The sequence below is a fragment of the Zeus faber genome, assembly GCF_960531495.2.
Source record: "Zeus faber genome assembly, chromosome: 9".
Classification (NCBI taxonomy): domain Eukaryota; kingdom Metazoa; phylum Chordata; class Actinopteri; order Zeiformes; family Zeidae; genus Zeus; species Zeus faber.
The window spans coordinates 8344982-8364981 of NC_137197.1; the positions used below are offsets into that span (position 1 = coordinate 8344982).

The 20000-nt window shown below is 41.7% G+C and overlaps 1 protein-coding gene across 1 annotated transcript in view; it reads left to right on the forward strand.

Moving 5' to 3' along the window:
- si (sucrase-isomaltase) overlaps positions 1–20000 on the forward strand; it is a gene marked incomplete at its 5' end in the record, with an annotated part of 96994 nt that overhangs the window by 65555 nt on the left and 11439 nt on the right. The window contains 11 exons of the mRNA XM_080007350.1: positions 128–247; positions 351–413; positions 1310–1426; positions 1533–1623; positions 1712–1850; positions 3192–3325; positions 4008–4042; positions 4819–4935; positions 16351–16499; positions 17380–17464; positions 17765–17821. Of these exons, the coding sequence (XP_079863476.1) occupies positions 128–247; positions 351–413; positions 1310–1426; positions 1533–1623; positions 1712–1850; positions 3192–3325; positions 4008–4042; positions 4819–4935; positions 16351–16499; positions 17380–17464; positions 17765–17821 (1107 nt within the window). The remainder of the gene's footprint in view (positions 1–127; positions 248–350; positions 414–1309; positions 1427–1532; positions 1624–1711; positions 1851–3191; positions 3326–4007; positions 4043–4818; positions 4936–16350; positions 16500–17379; positions 17465–17764; positions 17822–20000) is intronic.

The following is a 20000-nucleotide window of genomic DNA, read 5'->3' on the forward strand; positions in this document are numbered from 1 at the left end:
TATTGAAACATTAATAAGTCAACTAATACCAATATTCACTTTATATAACTGTGAATGATGGGTTACGGGCAAAATTCTAAATCGTGCTGGAAAGTTATAAAAATTGGAAAAAATCTGTCATTTTCAGGACCCAGCCATCTCAGGCAACGAGACACAAGGTGACTACCCTGCCTTTGACCGAGGAATCAAGGATGATGTCTTCATCAAATGGCCCAGCGACATCGGGGATGGTATTGTCTGGGGCAAGGCAAGAGATGGGGAGAACAAAATGCCAGGAAAAGTGTCAGATGAATAGATTACAAAATGCTAAAGTATGTAATAACTTAAAGTTTTCTTGAACTGTTTTTCAGGTGTGGCCCGATAAACCTGGTGTCATTGTTAATGAGTCCCTGGACTGGGATGCTCAAGTAGAGGTACAATACTTACAGTACCTTTCATGGTACCTCCCATGGCTATTGTCAGACACCGCTTGACATCCTACCAACATACAATATATAGGAGTTTTTCACACTGCAGGAACTTTTTCATCGTCTTAAGAACTTTTGGAGGAACCATGTGGGAACTAGGAATGTTTGTAGCTCTTAGAACTCAGTTTTGAGGAACTTCTTTAGCCCCTACTCCAGGCCAGGGACTAACCAGCACAAAAGCAACTTTCACTGATGAAAGTGCACGGTGATTGGTCCAGACAAGTCCATTGTCCCTTGGACTGAGGACAGTCCGCCTGGTTGAGTGGCATCACTCTGGGTAGGGGCCAGCCCACGCACAATCAGCGGTAATAAAAAAATAACCAATAATTATAAAAACGAATAAAAAATGTATTTTTATTGTAGATGTATTTATTTCATTTATTTTATTTTCTGACCTTCATTGAATGAATTAATGTGCGCCCCATAATCCCTGTGCACTGTCCTGATGAGTGCCCGTGCCTTATGAAAGTCGAACCAACTTTCCAATTACACCCTGTAGATATATTATGAGTGAAGATTCATCAACTGGATTGCTTATTTCTCGCCTCAAATTTGTTCAGAAACAGATTTTAGTGGACCGATAAGGTGAAATAAGTGAAAGTTACAGAGTAAATCCAGCATGGAACTCACACTGAAACCCCACTGGCTTACGTCACTTCAGCATCACTTCAGAGTTCCAGAGCAGTGCGAATACAACTCGAAGAAATCCTTTGAAGCTATCTAGTTCTCGGGGACCTCCCCAGTTCCTAGTTTCCCTCAGGGAGTCCCAGGAACTGTTCAGTGCGAAAACAGCCTATGATTGGGGAGATCTACTGTGACATCATTGTCATAACTTTCCCCAGCTCTACAGGGCTCATGCAGCATTCCCCGATTTCTTCCGCAACCGTACGGCGGCGTGGTGGCATCGAGAGATCAAGGAATTCTATGAAAATACTACGAAGTTTGACGGCATTTGGATTGTGAGTGACATGTCCAGTTGATTGTGTATGAGATATAAAGTGCTGTTCCATGACTGTATTTCATTTTCCATGTGATGTCTTTCTTGCTCTTGGGCTTTTTATTCAGGATATGAATGAGCCTGCCAGTTTTGTCCATGGCACCCTTGGGGGGAAGTGTCTAGGGTCACCGGTCTTAGAGAATCCTCCCTATATGCCAGGTAGGGCTCCTGCTTTTTTGTGTAATTAATAGCTGCATAATAGTAGTATTATATGTCTGAATGATTGCCACGTAATCCGTCCCCTAAGCGCTGGATTCCAAGGAGCGTGGCCTGAGCCACAAGACCTTGTGCATGAACAGCCAACAGTTCCTCAGTGATGGAACCCCTGTTCGACACTACGATGTCCACAACCTCTACGGCTGGTCCCACACCAAGGCCACCTACGAGTGAGTGTTGGTGGTATTTTCAGCAACAAACTTCAAAGTCATATTTTGGGAACCTGAGAGACCTTTATTAACTCAGTTGAAAAGGAGCATGATTGCTCCTCTTTAAAGTGGTAATGAGCTTAATACCGTGGTGACGTGACGTCATCGCCGCGAATAAAAGCAAATATGCCGATCAAATGAATCCTGAAATAAATAAATGGGGCGTTAAATATATAAATAATTTGTAAATATACGCCCAATGGACAGAGGGACGGGCAAGTGCACCTAAACCCCTCTTCTGAATCATGGGAACTTTCATCATTTTCATTGCGCCGCGGGGTTTCTGGAGACTCCTCTGAGTCTTATGCCAAGTTGCCATTTTCAAACACGCAAAGAGAGAAAGCAGAACACCTGAAGCCCACGCCAGGGCGGTGAGGTACACACTGCTCCCTCTCCCATTTGGAAAACAGTACTGGTAATTTTTTTGTTTTATTTCTAACGTTTTGAATAAACCATTTCAAAAACAAAAGATCGATTTTACTGCTGACATGGAGACAGTCAGTCGTTTAGCCGACACACTTTAACATCCTGAGTTTTTACATGTGTTAAAATAGAATAAATTGACTGTAAATTCCAATTAAAAAAAGACCGTAATATATAACTTTTTCCCGGGAAAAGTGTCGTTATTTTTGGCGTTAAAAAAATGTTATTTTTTGGCCTGGCGGCCCACCAGGCCTGTCCAATTATAGGGAAAACACTGTACTGTATATATTTGGTGGTATTGCTACATTCCCTGTTTGCTGGCACTATTCTTATTGCTGTGCGGCAGTGTTGTTACCGTTGTTACACCCAAATGGGTAACCTGCCGAATTGTGTGACACTGAAGATGCTGAAGATGAAGTCAGTCTGTGGCATCACTTTAGCTGAAATGTAGAGTGAGTGAATGCAGATTGTAGATTTGTTCCCCATTACTTGCATTGAATTCCGAATGAAGAGATGGAGCCGAGTGTCCAGTTTGGAGAAAAGGCCGGAACCTACATATTTAATACTGTACAGGATGGGCGAGTAAAAAACAAGGATAAACTTTAAAAAAACTAATAGTGAAGAACTCCATTAAATAGTAAAACATTACACTGTGTCCAACACAAAGGCTCCGCACACAAAGGCTCAACACTATGGCAACCAAATTTGATTTCATCGGAGGCTAACTGGCATGGTTTTTGACAATACTACCCGTGAGGTTTTGATTTGATTTGCTATCCAATAAAGCAATGGTGTTCACAGCAAAATGAATTAGATAAAACAGGAACCTAAAAGAGAGCTAAACATTCTAAAATGGTGGCCTGTTTCCCCTGTTTGCAGCGCCCTGCTGAATGTGACAGGCCACAGAGGCATCGTGGTGACCAGGTCCACCTACCCCTCCAGTGGGAAATGGTCCGGACACTGGCTGGGAGACAACACTGCCAGTTGGGACCAGTTGTACAAGTCCATCATAGGTATGAAGTTCTTCAGGCAAATGTTCAGCATGATAAATCACGCCTATATAACAAGTTTCAGGTTTGGAACCTAGTTTATCTGGGTTTACTACGATAACGACCATGACAAAGTTGAAAGAAGATGTGCCAAATGGGGCCTGAGAAATGGCTGGCAGACCGAACATACGATTATGTATTATAAACTATGTATTACAGATTAACATGAATAAACAAGAATAAAAATAAGTAACAAAAAATAAAGAAATACCAAATAGAAGTATCAGATGACCTATAAGTAGTGTAAAAATAAAAGTATTAACAATAAAAATCAATGTGTAGTAATAATAATAATAATAATAATAATAATAATTATTATTATCATTATTATTATTAGTCGTAGTAGTAGTAGTAGTATTATCATTATTGATAATTATTAATTATTAATTATTAATTATTGTATTTTTAGTATTGCTATTATTATTATTATTATTATTATTACTATTATTATCAATACTATAATAATAATAATAATTATTATTATTATTATTATTATTAATAATAATAATAATAATAATAATAATAATAATAATAATAATAATAATAATAAGAATAATAAGAAGAATAATTAGAATAATAAGAATAATTAGAATAATAAGAATATTGTAACAATATGCCTAACTCTCAGCTTTGTTTTGCTCCGCAGGCATGATGGAGTTCAGTTTGTTTGGGATCCCTTATGTAAGTATCACAGTGCGATCGTGTTTCTAACGCATTCTCCTATTGATCTGACCTTGTTTTTTTCCAAGGTGGATCCACAGGAGGTCACATTTAAATACTGTGATCAGAGTACAGCCTGGAATACAGAGCAACGTATTACACAAGTAATACAGAACTAATTCAGCTGGGTTCTTTTATAAAATGTGGTTTTAACGTGTACCATATCGGCTGGTGTTCGAACCTGGTCTATCCGCCCTCCCACTCTGCCTCGGTTTCCGTCTTCCTCACACCTATCTCCTGTTCTTTCTTCCTTTCTCTCTCCTCCTCCTTCATCATCTAATAATAACCATAATGCGATACTTTATCGATCCCTGAAAGCCAAAATTCTGTTTGTTCTCTCGCCCTCCACCGCCTGGAGGATGGATCGGCTACACAAACAGTACTCGCTGAGCTGCTAAAGGGCACTACAGCATGACCGATGGGTTTAAAAAGGGAGCTTTCCAGGGCTGTTTTTGTGGTTGGCCTAATGTGCAAAATTATGCAATAACATTGTAATAACGTTGTATTAACGCTGTATTAACAATAGTATGTTCATACTATTGTATACATATTGTATTCTATATATTCTGTATATATTTAACTTTTTTCTTTATATTAGATGGCTAAATATTCTTTTAATGCTACTCATCTGTCTGCACCAAGGTTGTAAATGTACATGGCCCAATAAATAGATTCCAATTACGTTTCTGATGTCTCGTTCACATTCCTGTGTTCATTTTATTTGATTTATTTTCCAGACGGGGGCAGACATTTGTGGCTTCTTCAAAAAAGCTCAGTATGAGATGTGTCTTCGCTGGATGCAGTTGGGAGCCTTCTACCCCTACTCTCGCAACCACAATGGCAAGGGCAACCCGGTGAGTCATGTCTCAACAGGGGTAATAAACGGGGAAAAAATCGCACATTCATAAGCACTTATTTTGGGAAGTGCCGACTTCCGAGCTAAATGTCTTTCATTGCCTCTGTTTGGGAAACACATGGATGCCCGCAATAGTTATGTAGCTTGTGAATTCTAGAATAGTAAGGAAACTTTGCAACTGCACCGAATTTCTGACTTGGAATTTGAATTTAAAATGGCCGTTCCTTTGCATTTTCCCCAGTAGGAGGGCTGGTTTTCCGGAGTTCCGACTTCAGTGGAACTCAGCCTCTGCTTCCGTGTAGCAGCAGCCTAAGCGGTGAAAACATGAAGTATTTATTTAATGCTCGGCGCAACACCCTCGACACTATTTGTGCTCCATGGTTCCTGGGCACGTGTTATCTTCCTACGACACAAATTAGGCTTTGATTAATGAAATCCAAACTCCCATCAGGTTGTAGATTCAGGCAGCCACAGACTAAACAAAACCCTCGGCAGGAATTCTCACAAATGAACCCACTGTAATTTCCATTCAAACTCTTGTGTTTGGCTTTGTTCCATTTTAATTTAACCTTTGTATGATCTGTATACGTTGATGGAAGTCAAAAAAACACCACCAGCGACAACATATACAACATATAATCAAACATGTATGTAGGGTTTGTCTGTACGCGGATGACACTACCCTTTCGCCGTCTCTAAATGTCTGTCTGAAGATACGCACGCACGCACGCACGCACGCACGCACGCACACACACACAGCGGGAGAAAGATAGACCTGTTTGGCGACGAGGTGTCAGTGGCATTCATTCTAGCAGTGACCTTTCAAAGCATTGCAACACATCTGAGAAATCCAATAACGCTCGTCCAGAGATCGATCCCAACGGGCAAAAATTTTGTCACGGAAGAGCAATACAATGACAGGGCAGGGATGTGTGTGTGTGTGTGTGTGTGTGTGTGTGTGTGTGTGTGTGTGTGTGTGTGTGTGTGTGTGTGTGTTTGTAAGTTCATGTGTGCGTGTGGGTCAGGAACATAATTGAATTCTCAAGGTGATCTCGGCACCCCCATCCCCAATCTCAATCATTTAATAATGGCTTGCAAATGGGTGTTTAAACAGGGAGAAAATTGACGCAAATCACAGACCCACATGCACGCTCATAAGATGGATTAGAGGAAAGAGGAAGAGGTGGAGGAGAGGTAGATGGATGGAAGGCAGGATAGGCAGGTAGGGAGGAGGATGGATGGATGATGATGGATGGATAGATGAGAGAAATGAAAGACAAATTAAATCGAGTTATATATAGATATAACATATTTACATATTATACGTACATCCATATTTATTTATTTCAAAAAATATACCTATTTAACACATTTTATTCTGTTATTCATCTCTTTTTTTGACTTCTTCACTTGCACTATTTTGTCAACACACAAGGGAGCGCGAGGGAGGAAAAAAGGCGGAGAGAAGGATGATGACATTGGTACGATCGGGGTGCGAGAACTGGGACAAGGCAGAATAATCAGGAGCTGCCTATTTTAAGAGCTCTGAGGGCGTTCAGGGAGGAGAGGAGAGGGGGAAGAAGACAATATTACAAAACACTGATGGAGGTGAAGGAACACAGAAAACAGAGAGAAGGTCAGTTGTCTCCACTGTAAAAACAGAGGTGTGTATGTTGGTTGTTAGATGTTGTAAGATCAGATAGACAGACGGATGGATGGATGGAGTGATGGATGGATGGATGGATGAATCCGATCCCCCCAACAGGTCCATCAGTGTGCGGCTGTAACCTCTACGCGGCCTAACAAGGCGTTTGACAACAAGGCATTATCTCTGAAGGGAGAAGCACGGACAGCAAAACAAGGTCAAAGACTGAGGGAGAGCGGGACAGAGAGAGGGGGGGAGAGAGAGAGAGAGAGAGAGAGAGAGAGAGAGAGAGGGAGAACTTTTGCAGAGTCATTCATTCGCAAAACCACACTGTCCCTTTGCTCTCAGAGAACTCTGAATATTGACCTCCAGACAATGTCTCCTTCACTGGTATATATATATATATATATATATATATATATATATATATATATATATATATATATATATATTGTTAGAAATAATATGGCGCTTGTTAAAATAATATGGCGCCTCTGGTTGAAAACAGTGCTTTGTGACCAGTCGCGCACATGTTGCTCCTGTACTTTTCCGTTTGCGTAGACGTTGTTCATGTTGGTCGCCTCTGGTTGGAGTCAGTTCTTCGTGATCCATATGTCCTTTTGTGACCACTTGCTTAGATTAGACTATATAAGGATCCAGGGAAGAAGGATCGGCGCTTGCAGGGTTTTCCACGGGCTTGGCTGCGACTTGGCTGAGCTCGGGCTCAGACTTCCTGAACTGAGCCTGCTGCACTTTCTGATTCTGCCTGACAATAAATATGAACAACTCTAAAATTTGTGTTACGTCTTCTGATTGACGCTCCAACCCATCAACGAGCACACGGAGAACCTCGAAGGTAATTGTTACACTTGAATTGATCAACAGAAGTTTAGTAATTGATTAAAACAGGCCTTAATAGTTATCATACTTGAATTGAGCAACAGAATAGAGTGATTGATCAAAACAGGTTTTAATTGTTCAATCAACAGAATAGAGTAATCGATTGAAACAGGTTTTCTACAACGGAACAACTGGGTGATCATCGAGGATTATATTCTCCAACAATATACAGTATATATATAGTTACATTCCAGGACCAGGTCGTGAAGCGAATCTGTCTATAAGTGAGGACCCGTGTTCAGGGGTAAGGGAGCGTGGCTGGTATACTGCATATAGTGTATATAGTATATATAGTGTATATAGTTTTATTTCACGGTAAGGGGGCGTGGCAATTGCGAACGCCAGTGTAGTGAACACTGACAGACTGGGGGAACGACACTGAGACTGAGAATGGTGATGAGATGTATACAGTGTATATAGTATATAAAGTATATATGGTGTATATAGAATAGAGTATGAGTCCGAACGGTCGTTAAAAAGGTAGGTCGTTAAGTGAGGGGTACCTGTGTATATATATATATATATATATATATATACATTTATATATATATATATATATATATATATATACTGTGCCGTCCATGGTCGTTGGCACACACGACCAAATAATTAATTTGATGAAATGCTTTGTCCGTGAAGAGGCAAAATCCTTAATTGGAATAATGTACTGCTCGTCGTGTCATTGTTCCCCTTTTTGTGTGATTTGTTTTTCATGCATTTCAAGAGAAACCCCAGGGTTAATGAGATGGTGAATGGAAAGACTAGACTAAAATATGGAGAGAGAGACAGGGAGATAGAGAGAGGGGGAGAGAGAGAGAGCGCACGAGAGAGAGAGAGAGAGCGAGAGAGCGAGAGAGAGAGAGAGAGAAAGAGATGGGTGGTCCGGGGGTCAGTGAGGATGGCACATAAGAGACAGATAAATGGAGGGAAAGTACAACAGCTCGGGGAAGATGAAAAATACAAAGGGGCCAACGATGGCAGATAACCTTTTTTTATATTATTATTTTTGTAGACATATATGCGTGTGTGTGTGTGTGTGTGTGTGGGTGTGTGTGTGTGTGTGTGTGTGTGGGACCTTTTCCAGTGCAAACGGGGACAATAAATATAAACTCCATCAGATGGATCCCCTGTCTCTTCATCCTCCCACCCCCTCTATCTCCATCGCTCCCTCCCTCTCCTCCTCCCCCCCCCCCCCCCTTCCTTCCATTGTTTATTTTCAACAAATTAAAACTTGAGCCTACCCCCCCTGTTCCAGTCATGATTTGCATGACTTCTCGACTTGATTAGCAAAGTCCTTGTTCCCCGTCACCCTGTTTCCACCGCATATAATTCAAACACAGTGTTACAACCTTGGGAGGAATTGGGGAGGATCACCGCAGAGAATGACTAATGCAGTGTTCTCGTTGTTGGTCGTAAATAAAGTGCCAGAAAGCATGCTGTTGAGGAACCGGCGTCCAATTCCGCAGCAGCAGACAACGGCAGGTGCGGTAACATTGCTGCTGTTGTCTGCTTCTTAGCATAAGCTCCAAAACTAAGCATATTAGTTACAAAAATTATTTAAAGTCAAGAATCCGTTATTTACTGTATTTAGTAAGTAGCCGTGTAATAAGCAGGGTTACGTGGATACGAGTGATACAAGACCCGATTCCCTGTCCCGTGTTTATTTTGCAATGATGACCGGCTGGCTGCACATTATCCCTTACATACAGTATGCATATGCATATGCATGGCAAAGGCAAAAACCAACATTTGTGAGTTTAAATTAGATTTAAAGGATTTCAATTATTTTGAATTAGAATTGGTTTAATCTTGTGTTATGTTTGTGAGGAACAAATCTGAAACCTGAGGCTAGACCAGTTAAAAAACATTGCTTTACATACACTTTTGTGTTTGGGCCAATTCCAATTCCCCCCTTGGCCCTACGCCTAGTTTAAGAATGCCCTGGACTGGGTAGTGGCCCTTCAGAACAGAGCCACAAGGGGTACGGGTTGAACCTACAAAACCTACAAAATGGAACACCACTTGTACATCATAATTAGCCGCCGATGGCACATACGTCACACACCAGCGACGAGGCTCGAGGCATTCCATTGTGGACAGAGGTTTCCACAATGCCGGCGCCTGATGTGGTGTTACCAGTTGCGTGGGCTATAATCATGTTTTGCTGCTGGATTATTTTTCAAGCTTCATAAACAGGATATGGAAATAACTGTCCTGTTCTATTGACATCGTGAATAGCGATATTTCTGAAATGCGTGTTACAATGATCAAATTACATATTCCTTTGCATCTACATTAAAGATATTCCAAGAGATAAAAACAATATTTGCATCATTATTTGTTAAGGGGCTTCTTTCCCCGCAACGATAGCCATGTTCCGTTTGAACTGCCTAAGTTCGCAAAGCATTCTGGGAATTTTGTTCTACCACTCCGCTTGGAGTCTGCGTCTGAAAATGCTCCATATTACATATTATTACATATTGATCCCCAAAATGTTATTTTGGGTCGCAATAGGGGGGGCTCATCGAGAGGACACCCTATCCTACGTGGGCGCATGCAAAACAGAGGGGTAGGGTCAAGTGATAGGGCCATGGGAGGGAATTGGGATCGGCCCTTTATTTAGCAAAGGCAACTGTCTTCCTCATGAAGCACAAGACCATTTTTTTCAGCACAAACTTATTGTTGTTGTCTGATTAATCATTTTGTCAATTCAAGAAACTCCAGCTACCAGCAGCCAGAGATATAGGAGATAAAGAGAGATCGAGTAAATCTATCAACCTATCCTAACCTATCAACCTATCAGACACCCTTGGAGTCTGCACTGTTTTCATATTGAATTTTCATATATTGTAGGTCAACATAGAAAACATGTTTTTCGACGGGAAACACAAGATTCCCGTGTATATACTGTATATACGTATGTTTATATGTATATACACACCGATCACCTACAACATTAAAACCATCTTGTTCCAATGGCACCTGTCAAGGGGTGGAATATATTATGCAGCATGTGAACAGTCAGTTCTTGAAGTTGATGTGTTGGAAGCAGGAAAAATGGGCAAGCGTAAGGATCTGAGTGACTTTGGGCCAAATTGTGATGGCTAGACGACTGTGTCAAAGCATCTCTAAAACGGCAGGTCTTGTGGGGTGTTCCCGGTATACAGTGGTTAGTACCTACCAAAAGAGGTCCAAGGAAGGAAAACCAGGGGAACGGCGACCGTCTTTGGCGCCCATGGGCTCATTGATGCACGTGGGGAGCGAAGTCTAGCCCGTGTGGTCCGATCCCACAGAAGAGCTTCTGTAGCACAAATTGCTGAAAAAGTTAATGCTGCTATGATAGAAAGGTGTCAGAACACACAGTGCATCACAGCTTGCTGCGTGTGGGGCTGTGTAGCCGCAGATCGTCCAGAGTGCTTACCTTGACCCCTGTCCACTGCCAAAAAAGCAGACAATCGGAACCTGAATGTCAAAACTGGACCATGGAGCAATGGAAGAAGATGGCCTGGTCTGATGAATCATTCTTTCTTCTACATGGCCAGGGTTATGGTCCGATCCAATCATGCATCTATGGGATGTGCTGGAACGACAAGCCCGAATCATGGGGTCCCACCTCGCAACTTCCAGAACTTAAAGCATCTGCTGCTAACGTCTTGGTGCCAGATACCACAGCAATCCTTGAGATGTCTTGTGGAGTCCATGCCTCTAGTGGTCAGAGCTTTTTTGGCGGCACGAGGGGGACCTACACAATATCAGTGGTTATTAGTGATGGTTTTAATGTTGTGGCTGATTGGTGTGTACATAAAGTAAATATATATCAAGCGTTTCTATTCTGGACAATGGACAATAAAATCTATATAATGACCATGATCAATGGTGATTCACTCCATCTCTCCTTATTCACACATTTTGCACTTACTTTATAGTATCTTCCATTTCAGTTCAGGTCTGCATTGTTTCTCAGGGGAGGGAAATTTAGTTTTCAGCAAAAAATGACAATCCAAGAACACAAACTATAAGAACAGTATGGAATACAAGACATGAAGAACCCAACAAAACAATAAACAAACAAAAAAAAACATGTAGTATTTTCTTTCCATGCACAGTATCCTTCCATGAGAAATGGTTGGTAAGGAAAGTGATATAGTGTAGTGTGAAAATGAAGCATATTAATTACACAACAAATTAAGGAAAATGTACAACTATTGCACTTCTTGAACATGTATGTGTCAATTTTCCCCAGAAAATGATAATCTGGTAAACTCTTTAGGCTGTGAGATAATTGAAAATGTACTGTCTTCAATCAAGCACAATGTGCTGTTAAGCTGACTAAGTACTGCAAGGCCGCCAGGAGTTAATAATTATTATCACACCTGACTCGGCTAAATTGCAGCTTGAATTTGTCTGTAATGTTATTACCCTTTTCTGGTTCAGTATACTGAGATGGAAGGAAGCATCGGGTTCAGAGCCTGTTAAAGGAAGCAAACGTAGAGACAAAATGTGCGATCAGTGGCCGTTCCATGTTGTATTTTATTTTATTGGAACTCAGGGAGTTTCATGTTCTATTATTGTTCCATCGTGAATAATTAACAATAATAAACACCCAGTGTCAAAATCAGCAACCTGTCTATTGTGGTAACTGAAAATTGCAGCGGTACCGTAGTCCCTATGTGCAGCTGTCCTATCACGTGAGCGTCATCAGATCAAATGATGTATTTGTCATTGACGTACAGCAGATATACACAATGAGACCAAACGATAAGTACATTTGATTTCTCTGATCACGGATATAAACTCAAAATGATTGGACGACAATGTAAAAGTTATTTAATAGTCAATGTTTTATTATGAACATTCACAAATTGGAGTCGGCCAAGAAAATTGCAATCGGTGCATTTCCAATTCTGTCCGTTTTATTTGAGTCCCAAAAGTTTTTAAGTTGATGAAATGTCTCTGAGGCCTTTCACATGCAGTGTTTAGTCCGTTTGAATGGAAGCTTGTAGTTGGGAACTTCCAACAATAAGTGATTTCCTTTCACAGAGACACTGTGAGGCAGTAATCTTTGGACCTGCATTTATTTGATAGGTAATAGACAGCCATGTTCTAACTTTTAGGATAAAGTAATAGCATGCAACAAGTGTATTGGGTCTTATGAGCAATCTCTCGGTCATTCCAGCCTCATCTCGCCATGTGCAGATAGGGTTCCTACATTACCCACAATGCAATGTCTTAAAGCAACAGGCCATGTCACAAGATTTCAATTCAACTATGTATATGACCGTATGTATATGTATGTGACAAATTACCTCTTGAACCTTGAATCTTGAATCTTAAAAGACACTTACATTCTAAAAAGAGAAACTACATAATCACAATATAATATAAAAACAATGGTCAAAGAATTATACTCTCAAAAAATAAATAAATAATTATATGTGTGTGTGTGTGTGTGGGGGGGGGGTTGTACTGTGTTGGCATGTGAGTGTGTCTGTGTTTTCCACTGTATACTGGCAGAATGGCTATTGTCCTCATTACTGTTTCTTGTAGATAAAAAATATGTATTACATCTCGATTGGCCCAAATCTATTAAAGTACAGCACACTCTGGCCTCTTTCTCTCCCTTGCCTCAAGGGGATATCAAAGTCCTCGGCAATTAAAAATAACATTCACTAAAATAAAATATATAAAAAGGAGACGGTCACTTATCATGTGACACATTCCAGCATTTAGGGACCTTATGTAGCTGGATAGGTTCATTAAGTAGAATTTAGTGCCAAAAATATGGGAAAGTAATCAGTAAAATTGTTTGGAACAATGAACTAGTTAGCTAGTGTTAATCTACTTACTGTGCCTACTTACAGTACAGTACATACTACCTCCTGCCTATCTATCTATAGTATCTATCTAGCTATCTATCCATCTATCTATCCATCTGACCAGGGGTCAACACAAAGACATCAAATGTCAAAAAACCTTTGCTATTCAATGTACTATATACCAAAATACAAAGCAGTGTTCCTTATTTTTAATTGTAAGCAAGTTCCCATGGTGTAAGTGGGATAATGCCCTTTAACGGAATGTAATGGACATTCCAAACAGGATAACACACCGCTAAACCTCTTTTCTTTCCATACACTCACCATGAAACATTCTTCCATCTCTGGTTATAGGTCAAGTAATGATTGACAATGATGATTGCATGAAATGAAATATTTGACAATTTCCACAATATTTAAACACAATTATTTATTGTGTATTTGTGGTGTGGGGGTGGTGTGGTTTAAGCAGCCACACCTGTCCTGGGTCTAGGTAATCAGGTACAGGACCAGGGTGGTTGCTCATTAGAGCAATCAACAAGCAACAGGTAAAACCCCCATCCCTACACACACACACACACACAGAAGAGGAGCCCTTGTCAATTCTTTTCCATTTTTTTTTTTTTCTTATAACCTGTGCTGTCAGCATGCTGGGCATACTACAAAGAGTCAGTCTGCAAGTGGAGTTCAAGTTTTCAACCTGCAATGCAACTCTTTATTAATTCTTAAATCATCCAGAACTGCTGCAATAACTGTCCAATGGATGACCTATAGGATGAAAAGAGCAAAGTTGTTGTCAGAGAGAACCACCACCAACCCCCCTCTTTGGAGAACTATTTATCATTTTTGGGTCTATAAACAACTGATCACTACTCCAAGAGGGGGAGATTCACCACAGTGAGACAAATAAACATACAAACAACATTTACACAAAAACCTAAACACTGGACGACAACACATTTTGAAAAACAGTTAATTAGGTCCTGGAAAACTGGAACTACAACTGGTCACGTGGCCTCTTCCTGTCATAGTTATGGCAGTAAATGAAGGAGGAAAGGAGAGGAATGCAACCAGGAGGGTGCTGGGGTGCACTCGAAGCAGGTGTGGTGGTGTGTGCGTGTGTGTGTGTGTGATGGAACTGCCTGTATGTGTGTGTGTGTGTGTGTGTGTGTGTGTGTGTGTGTGTGTGTGTGTGTGCGTGTGTGTAAGGTGTCCACCGGTGGGTGTACATGTCTTATCACAGTTAGTTCTGGTGTAAAAGGTTGGTATTACGTCGTGGCACCTCCAAGCAGCGGAAAGTGCCCCGAAGCCCCCCGAGCTCTGCAGCCGCATAAAAGCCCTACGGCTGCAGGAAAGCCCAGAGCACACTGTCCTGCACAGAAGACCCCTGGGCCCCCAGAGAAGCCAGAGGGCTGTGGAGCAACCCTCACGCCCGGCCCAAAGAAACATAACCCAGTCCCGGGGAGCACGAGGAGACCCCGCACCCAAGGGGTGCACACATACAACCAACCCCCAGGTGCAGGCATGAGACACAGCCGCAGGCGCAGAACCCGATCCCGACAGACCGACACCCAGCCCGAACCGTCCACCCCGCAGGTGAGCCGGTAGGACCCCCATGCCCACCCACGCCCCGCATAAGGGCCCACCCCACCACAGCCAACCACTAGCTGCACCCGGCATGAGTGCTGAGTGCCCATCCACATAGCAGAGTGTGCTCAGTGCGAGGCACCTGGATGTTAGCCCCCCCCCCCCCGACGATGCCCGCAGGCCGCAAGATATATGGGCCCTCCTCCACCCCCAGCACCCAGGGTGCCCGCTGCAGTGAAGCCACACAGCGGGAGCAAAAGACCAACAGCCGCCCCCCACACCCCAACCCACACACCAACAACAGCAAGCACCCCCCCCCCCCCCGCTATGGCTATTGCAGTTAAAATTGAGGGGTTGGGGGTGTGAGTCCTTCAGGCAAGTCGAACCCGCGCTTCAACTTACCTGAAGGACTTGCATGCTTAGCTTCGCGCCCCCACCAGGCCCCTAGTCATCTCCCAGCCACCGAGCATGCGGACCACAGAACAGAGGGTGGCAGACGGCATCCCCACCCACAGCCCGACCCCCCAGCGAGAACACCAGAGGACAGGTACCCCAACAGCCGGGTGAGACAACAGGAGACCACCCCCAAATGAAGGAGGCCACATGATGCTCGGCCGCGCCGAGCAAACCCAGCCAGGTTCAGGACCCCGGTTGACAGGACCAAACAGATTGCCTAACCAGACCCGGCATGACAGGCCGCCCACAGAGGCGGGCGACCCCAGCAGCGCGCCAACCCACAAACCACTGGGCCGACCCCCGAACCTGCATCCCGCACCCCTCGCCTCCAACCCGAGCCCCAAACCCGCAACCACACCCCAAACCAACACATGGATGACAGCTGCAGGTACTCCCCAGGGTGTTGGGGGTATGTGGTATGGTTCAAGCAGCCCCACCTGTATTGGGTCTAGGTAATTGGGCCTGGGATCATGGTGGCTATACGCCTGTTGCTCGGTGGAGTAACCAACGGGCAATCAGTGAGAAGGTATAACCCCCATCTCCACACATACAGGAGAGGAGCCCTTGTAATGACATCCTCCGGGCATCTTCCCCACTCTACAATAAAACCAGTACTTTTCAACCCCATCGCCTTTGTCTCTGTGTCAGAGGACCCTGGAACGCCACTCGGGTGGCGTGTGGCAGGCGAAACTGCCACAGTTTTGTATAGACAGTTTATTTGTTTTAAACTGTGGTGCTTACAATCCAGATTGACATACCGGAGAAATGGTTGTGATGATTCTAAATCTGCCTTCCACATTTTGATGGTGTATGGATCTATGGAGTGCGCTGGATGGATGGATTCATATTGGTTTTTGGGGGTGAACTTTCTATCGTTTTCTCATTTAATGATGGCATTTCTTCCTGAAATTGTAGTTTTGTCATTATTCTTCCCCAATTTTTACAACTACTATTTTGTAAATTCTAAACCAAGTTATTTCATAAACATCCTCGATCATGTCTTTAACAGAGGCAGGACCCTGTGGCCTGGAATACCACCTTTGCCAAGGCGTCGCGCGATGTGCTGAACATCCGCTACACCCTGCTGCCCTACCTCTACACCCTGATGTTCCAGGCCCACACAGAGGGAAGCACGGTGGTCAGACCGCTGCTGCACGAGTAAGGACGTGCACACGCATGTGGACCCACATGTGCACGCACATGCATCCTATTCGGTGTCATTGCTGGAGCATGGTGTGGAATCACTTAATCAAATCATTGGTTATCTGGGCGGATCTTTCATCCCGACTCCCTTGGAAGATGCTGGCATCATTAGATCGTCCAGCGCTTCTCATTAGTATGCACAATATCACATATGGCGAAAAAAACAAAACATCCAGGTGCAGCTTTGACTTAGCTGCTTCAATCGGTTTATTTTCCACACAATTTTGTTGTACAAAATAATAAACTCTTTTAATAAAAAAAATGACTGCACATTTTCAGCCTCAGAGTCAAATTCACAGAAAATATGGTCCATTTAATGTGAACTGGGAAGATAGAAATTTCCATTGGCCTTGAGGCAGTAGGAAAAAAAAGTTGTGTTGTTTCTGTTCTCATTTCCTCATGTCCTTGACCACTACACTTGAATAATAGGCCTTTTTTAAGCATTTGTTTAATTTTTGGTTTGTTTTGTTCTTAAGATTTAAAAATAATTGCATGAAATTGAATATTGACATTGAGGTGAGGTGGAAGGTGGGATGTGATAATGTGTGAAATTAACTCACTAAAACAAATGATTTAATTCTGCACTGTATGTACACTTATATACTATACTAAATTATAATATAGTATATACGTGTACATACAGTGTAGAATTAAATCATTTGTTTTATTAATGTATTAATGTATTTATTTAATTTATTTATTTCATTTGTGCGCTAATTATTATCTTAATAGCATTATTCTATTGATAAATGCTATATGGAAAAGTCTATATATAGAAGACTGCTATATAGAAGTCAGTTGAAGTCTAGTTATTCATTTTGTTTTTGGGTCTCAGGTTTGTGGATGACAGAGCCACGTGGGACATTCACAAGCAGTTCCTGTGGGGACCTGCTCTACTCATCACCCCCGCCCTGGACGCGGTATAAACACACACACGCACACACACATGCATGCACGCACACACACACACATGCATGCACTCACTCACGCACACACACATTCTCTCTCTCTCACACACACACACACACACACACACACACACTCATAAGAAAGCAAAAGAAAAATAAGGTATTATCAGATGTAATACAGGTGTAATACATGTTTAATGAAGGTGAAATCGATGTATTTTGTTCTTTATGCATTCAAATGTGATGAAGTTATTTTTATTATGATATTAGTTGTATAAGTTATGAAGACTAATTGTGATTTGTGATGGACAGGGAACCACGATAGTAGAGGGTTACGTCCCCAATGCACGCTGGTACGACTACCACACGGTAAGTCAATCACAACTACAGTCACAACGTTAAAGGTGATGAGTATCATGAATAGAGTACAAAGACACTCAAAACTTCATACCCTGTGCACATGCCAGAACAATGGAATGAAATAAAATTCCACTCTCTTCATACATTGACTTGACCAGTGGTATTGTAAGTACTTAGATCTCAGGTCAAAATGCAAATACCTTAACACAAAATTGACCTGGTGAAAACTCATGTAGCACATTGGCATTTTTACGGAAGTAAGTATATAAGTGCTTGCTCTAAGAAATATAATAGACTAAAAATTATAGCTATTTGCTTTGAAATGTAGTAGCGTAAAAGTCGTGAAAGTCTCCAAATCTGAATATACTTGTAAGTATACTATAAGGAAGTACAGATACTTGAAAAACGTTAGTACAAATACTTTGTTACTTTCCACCACTGGACTAGACTGGTCAAAATGCAGTAAAATGTAAGTACTGTCGCTCTACAGCCTTCAGCCTACAAATATCATAATGCCTTGAGACTAGATGAGACGAGATCAACTTAAAAAAAAAAAAAAAACTGTCCTCAGCCGTTTTCACTGTTATGTGAATTTCCACCGTGATAGAAATGTGTCACTCGTAGTACTCAGGAAAGCCACGAGCCGTGTGGCTAGCAATGATAATAAACAAACACTGGCATGTGTATCAGAATTATGGTTCCGAGGCAAAAGCATCTGCAGCTCTAACAAGATCTGGAAAAATAGGAAAATTCAGCAGCAATCCAAGTCCACGTCCGTAACGAAAAGGCTCCATGTAATGTAAAGTTACATCCACAACAGCAACAGCTCCCGATCCCTTTGACTCTTTATTGCTTGGAAGCGGCCAATTCCATCATTAAGTCAGCAATTTACAGCCTAACAAAGCATTACAAAAGAAAAAAACAAAAAACAACTGGAAGAGCTACAAATGGGATGGAGCTTTAACTCCGCAGGCCTCACACTGTCATAAAACTCACCAGAGGAGTAGAGCAGGAATCTCCATCGGAAACATTGGCGGAGAGGGTGGGGATGAAACAAAATGGTAAATAAATGCAGATGGTCCAGTGTAATCACAAAAAAAGACTTGTGGGAGTGAGACTTTTGTTTCCTGTTCCTGTCCCAGAGTTCCCTGACCTTATTTCCACCCCCAAAAAGAGTGCACTATGAGCTATAAGCTAATCAGCTAATATTAACGCTAAAGATATTTTAATGAATGTCTTATTATTATTATTATTATTATTGTTATTGTTATTATTATTATTATTATTATTATTATTATTATTGTTATTGTTATTGTTATTGTTATTATTATTATTATTATTATTATTATTATTATTATTATTGTTATTATTATTATTATTATTATTATTATCATTGTTGTTGTTGTTGTTATTATTATTATTATTATTATTATTATTATTATTATTGTACATTATTCTGCATTTAATGATTCAGCTATTCATTTTCTTCTTATTATTATTATTGTTATCATTATTATGATTGAGAATGTCCAGTTGGACCGTGTCCAGTGTGCGGCCTGGACTCGGTCACTCTGTAGTGTTTAGACGTTGCCAAACTATCGATTAACCTGTATATTTACATAGCTTCTTACCTGGTCGATGTCAGTAGATCTGTTCGATTGAAGTTTTAAATCTGTGGTCCACATTACTTTGCCTGATTAAAAAAAATAATAATAAAAAATAATCCTTAAAATGTCGGCAGCGCCTCCCTCGAAAACACTGAAATGTGCGACTCGGTGATGCGTTCAATATCCCGCAAGGCGTCTGAAAATTAGAAGCCGTATTTCACGGAAACGTAACTTACTGAAAATGTAATCCAGCTAAAAAACTCAACAAATAAATGACGTGCCCAACACGGCACCAACCGGCCACCCGTCACTGAGAGTGCAGCTCTATTTCCACAGACAACACGGTGAGTTCTAACAATGAGAAAATATGGTTTACAGGCAAACATGGATGGCTGTTTAAAAGACAGTAGGGTGCCCTGTGTAGACTGCATAGTGGTTGCTCCACGCAAATGAGCAACCAGGAGGCGACAGACCGGGGGAAGCCCATGCTGCGTCCAAGTAAACTCGGAAAATCGTGCTGAGTCTCAGAGATCCCTGGAAACTGGTTAACGTGTCCAACACGACAAACTGGACCCTATGTA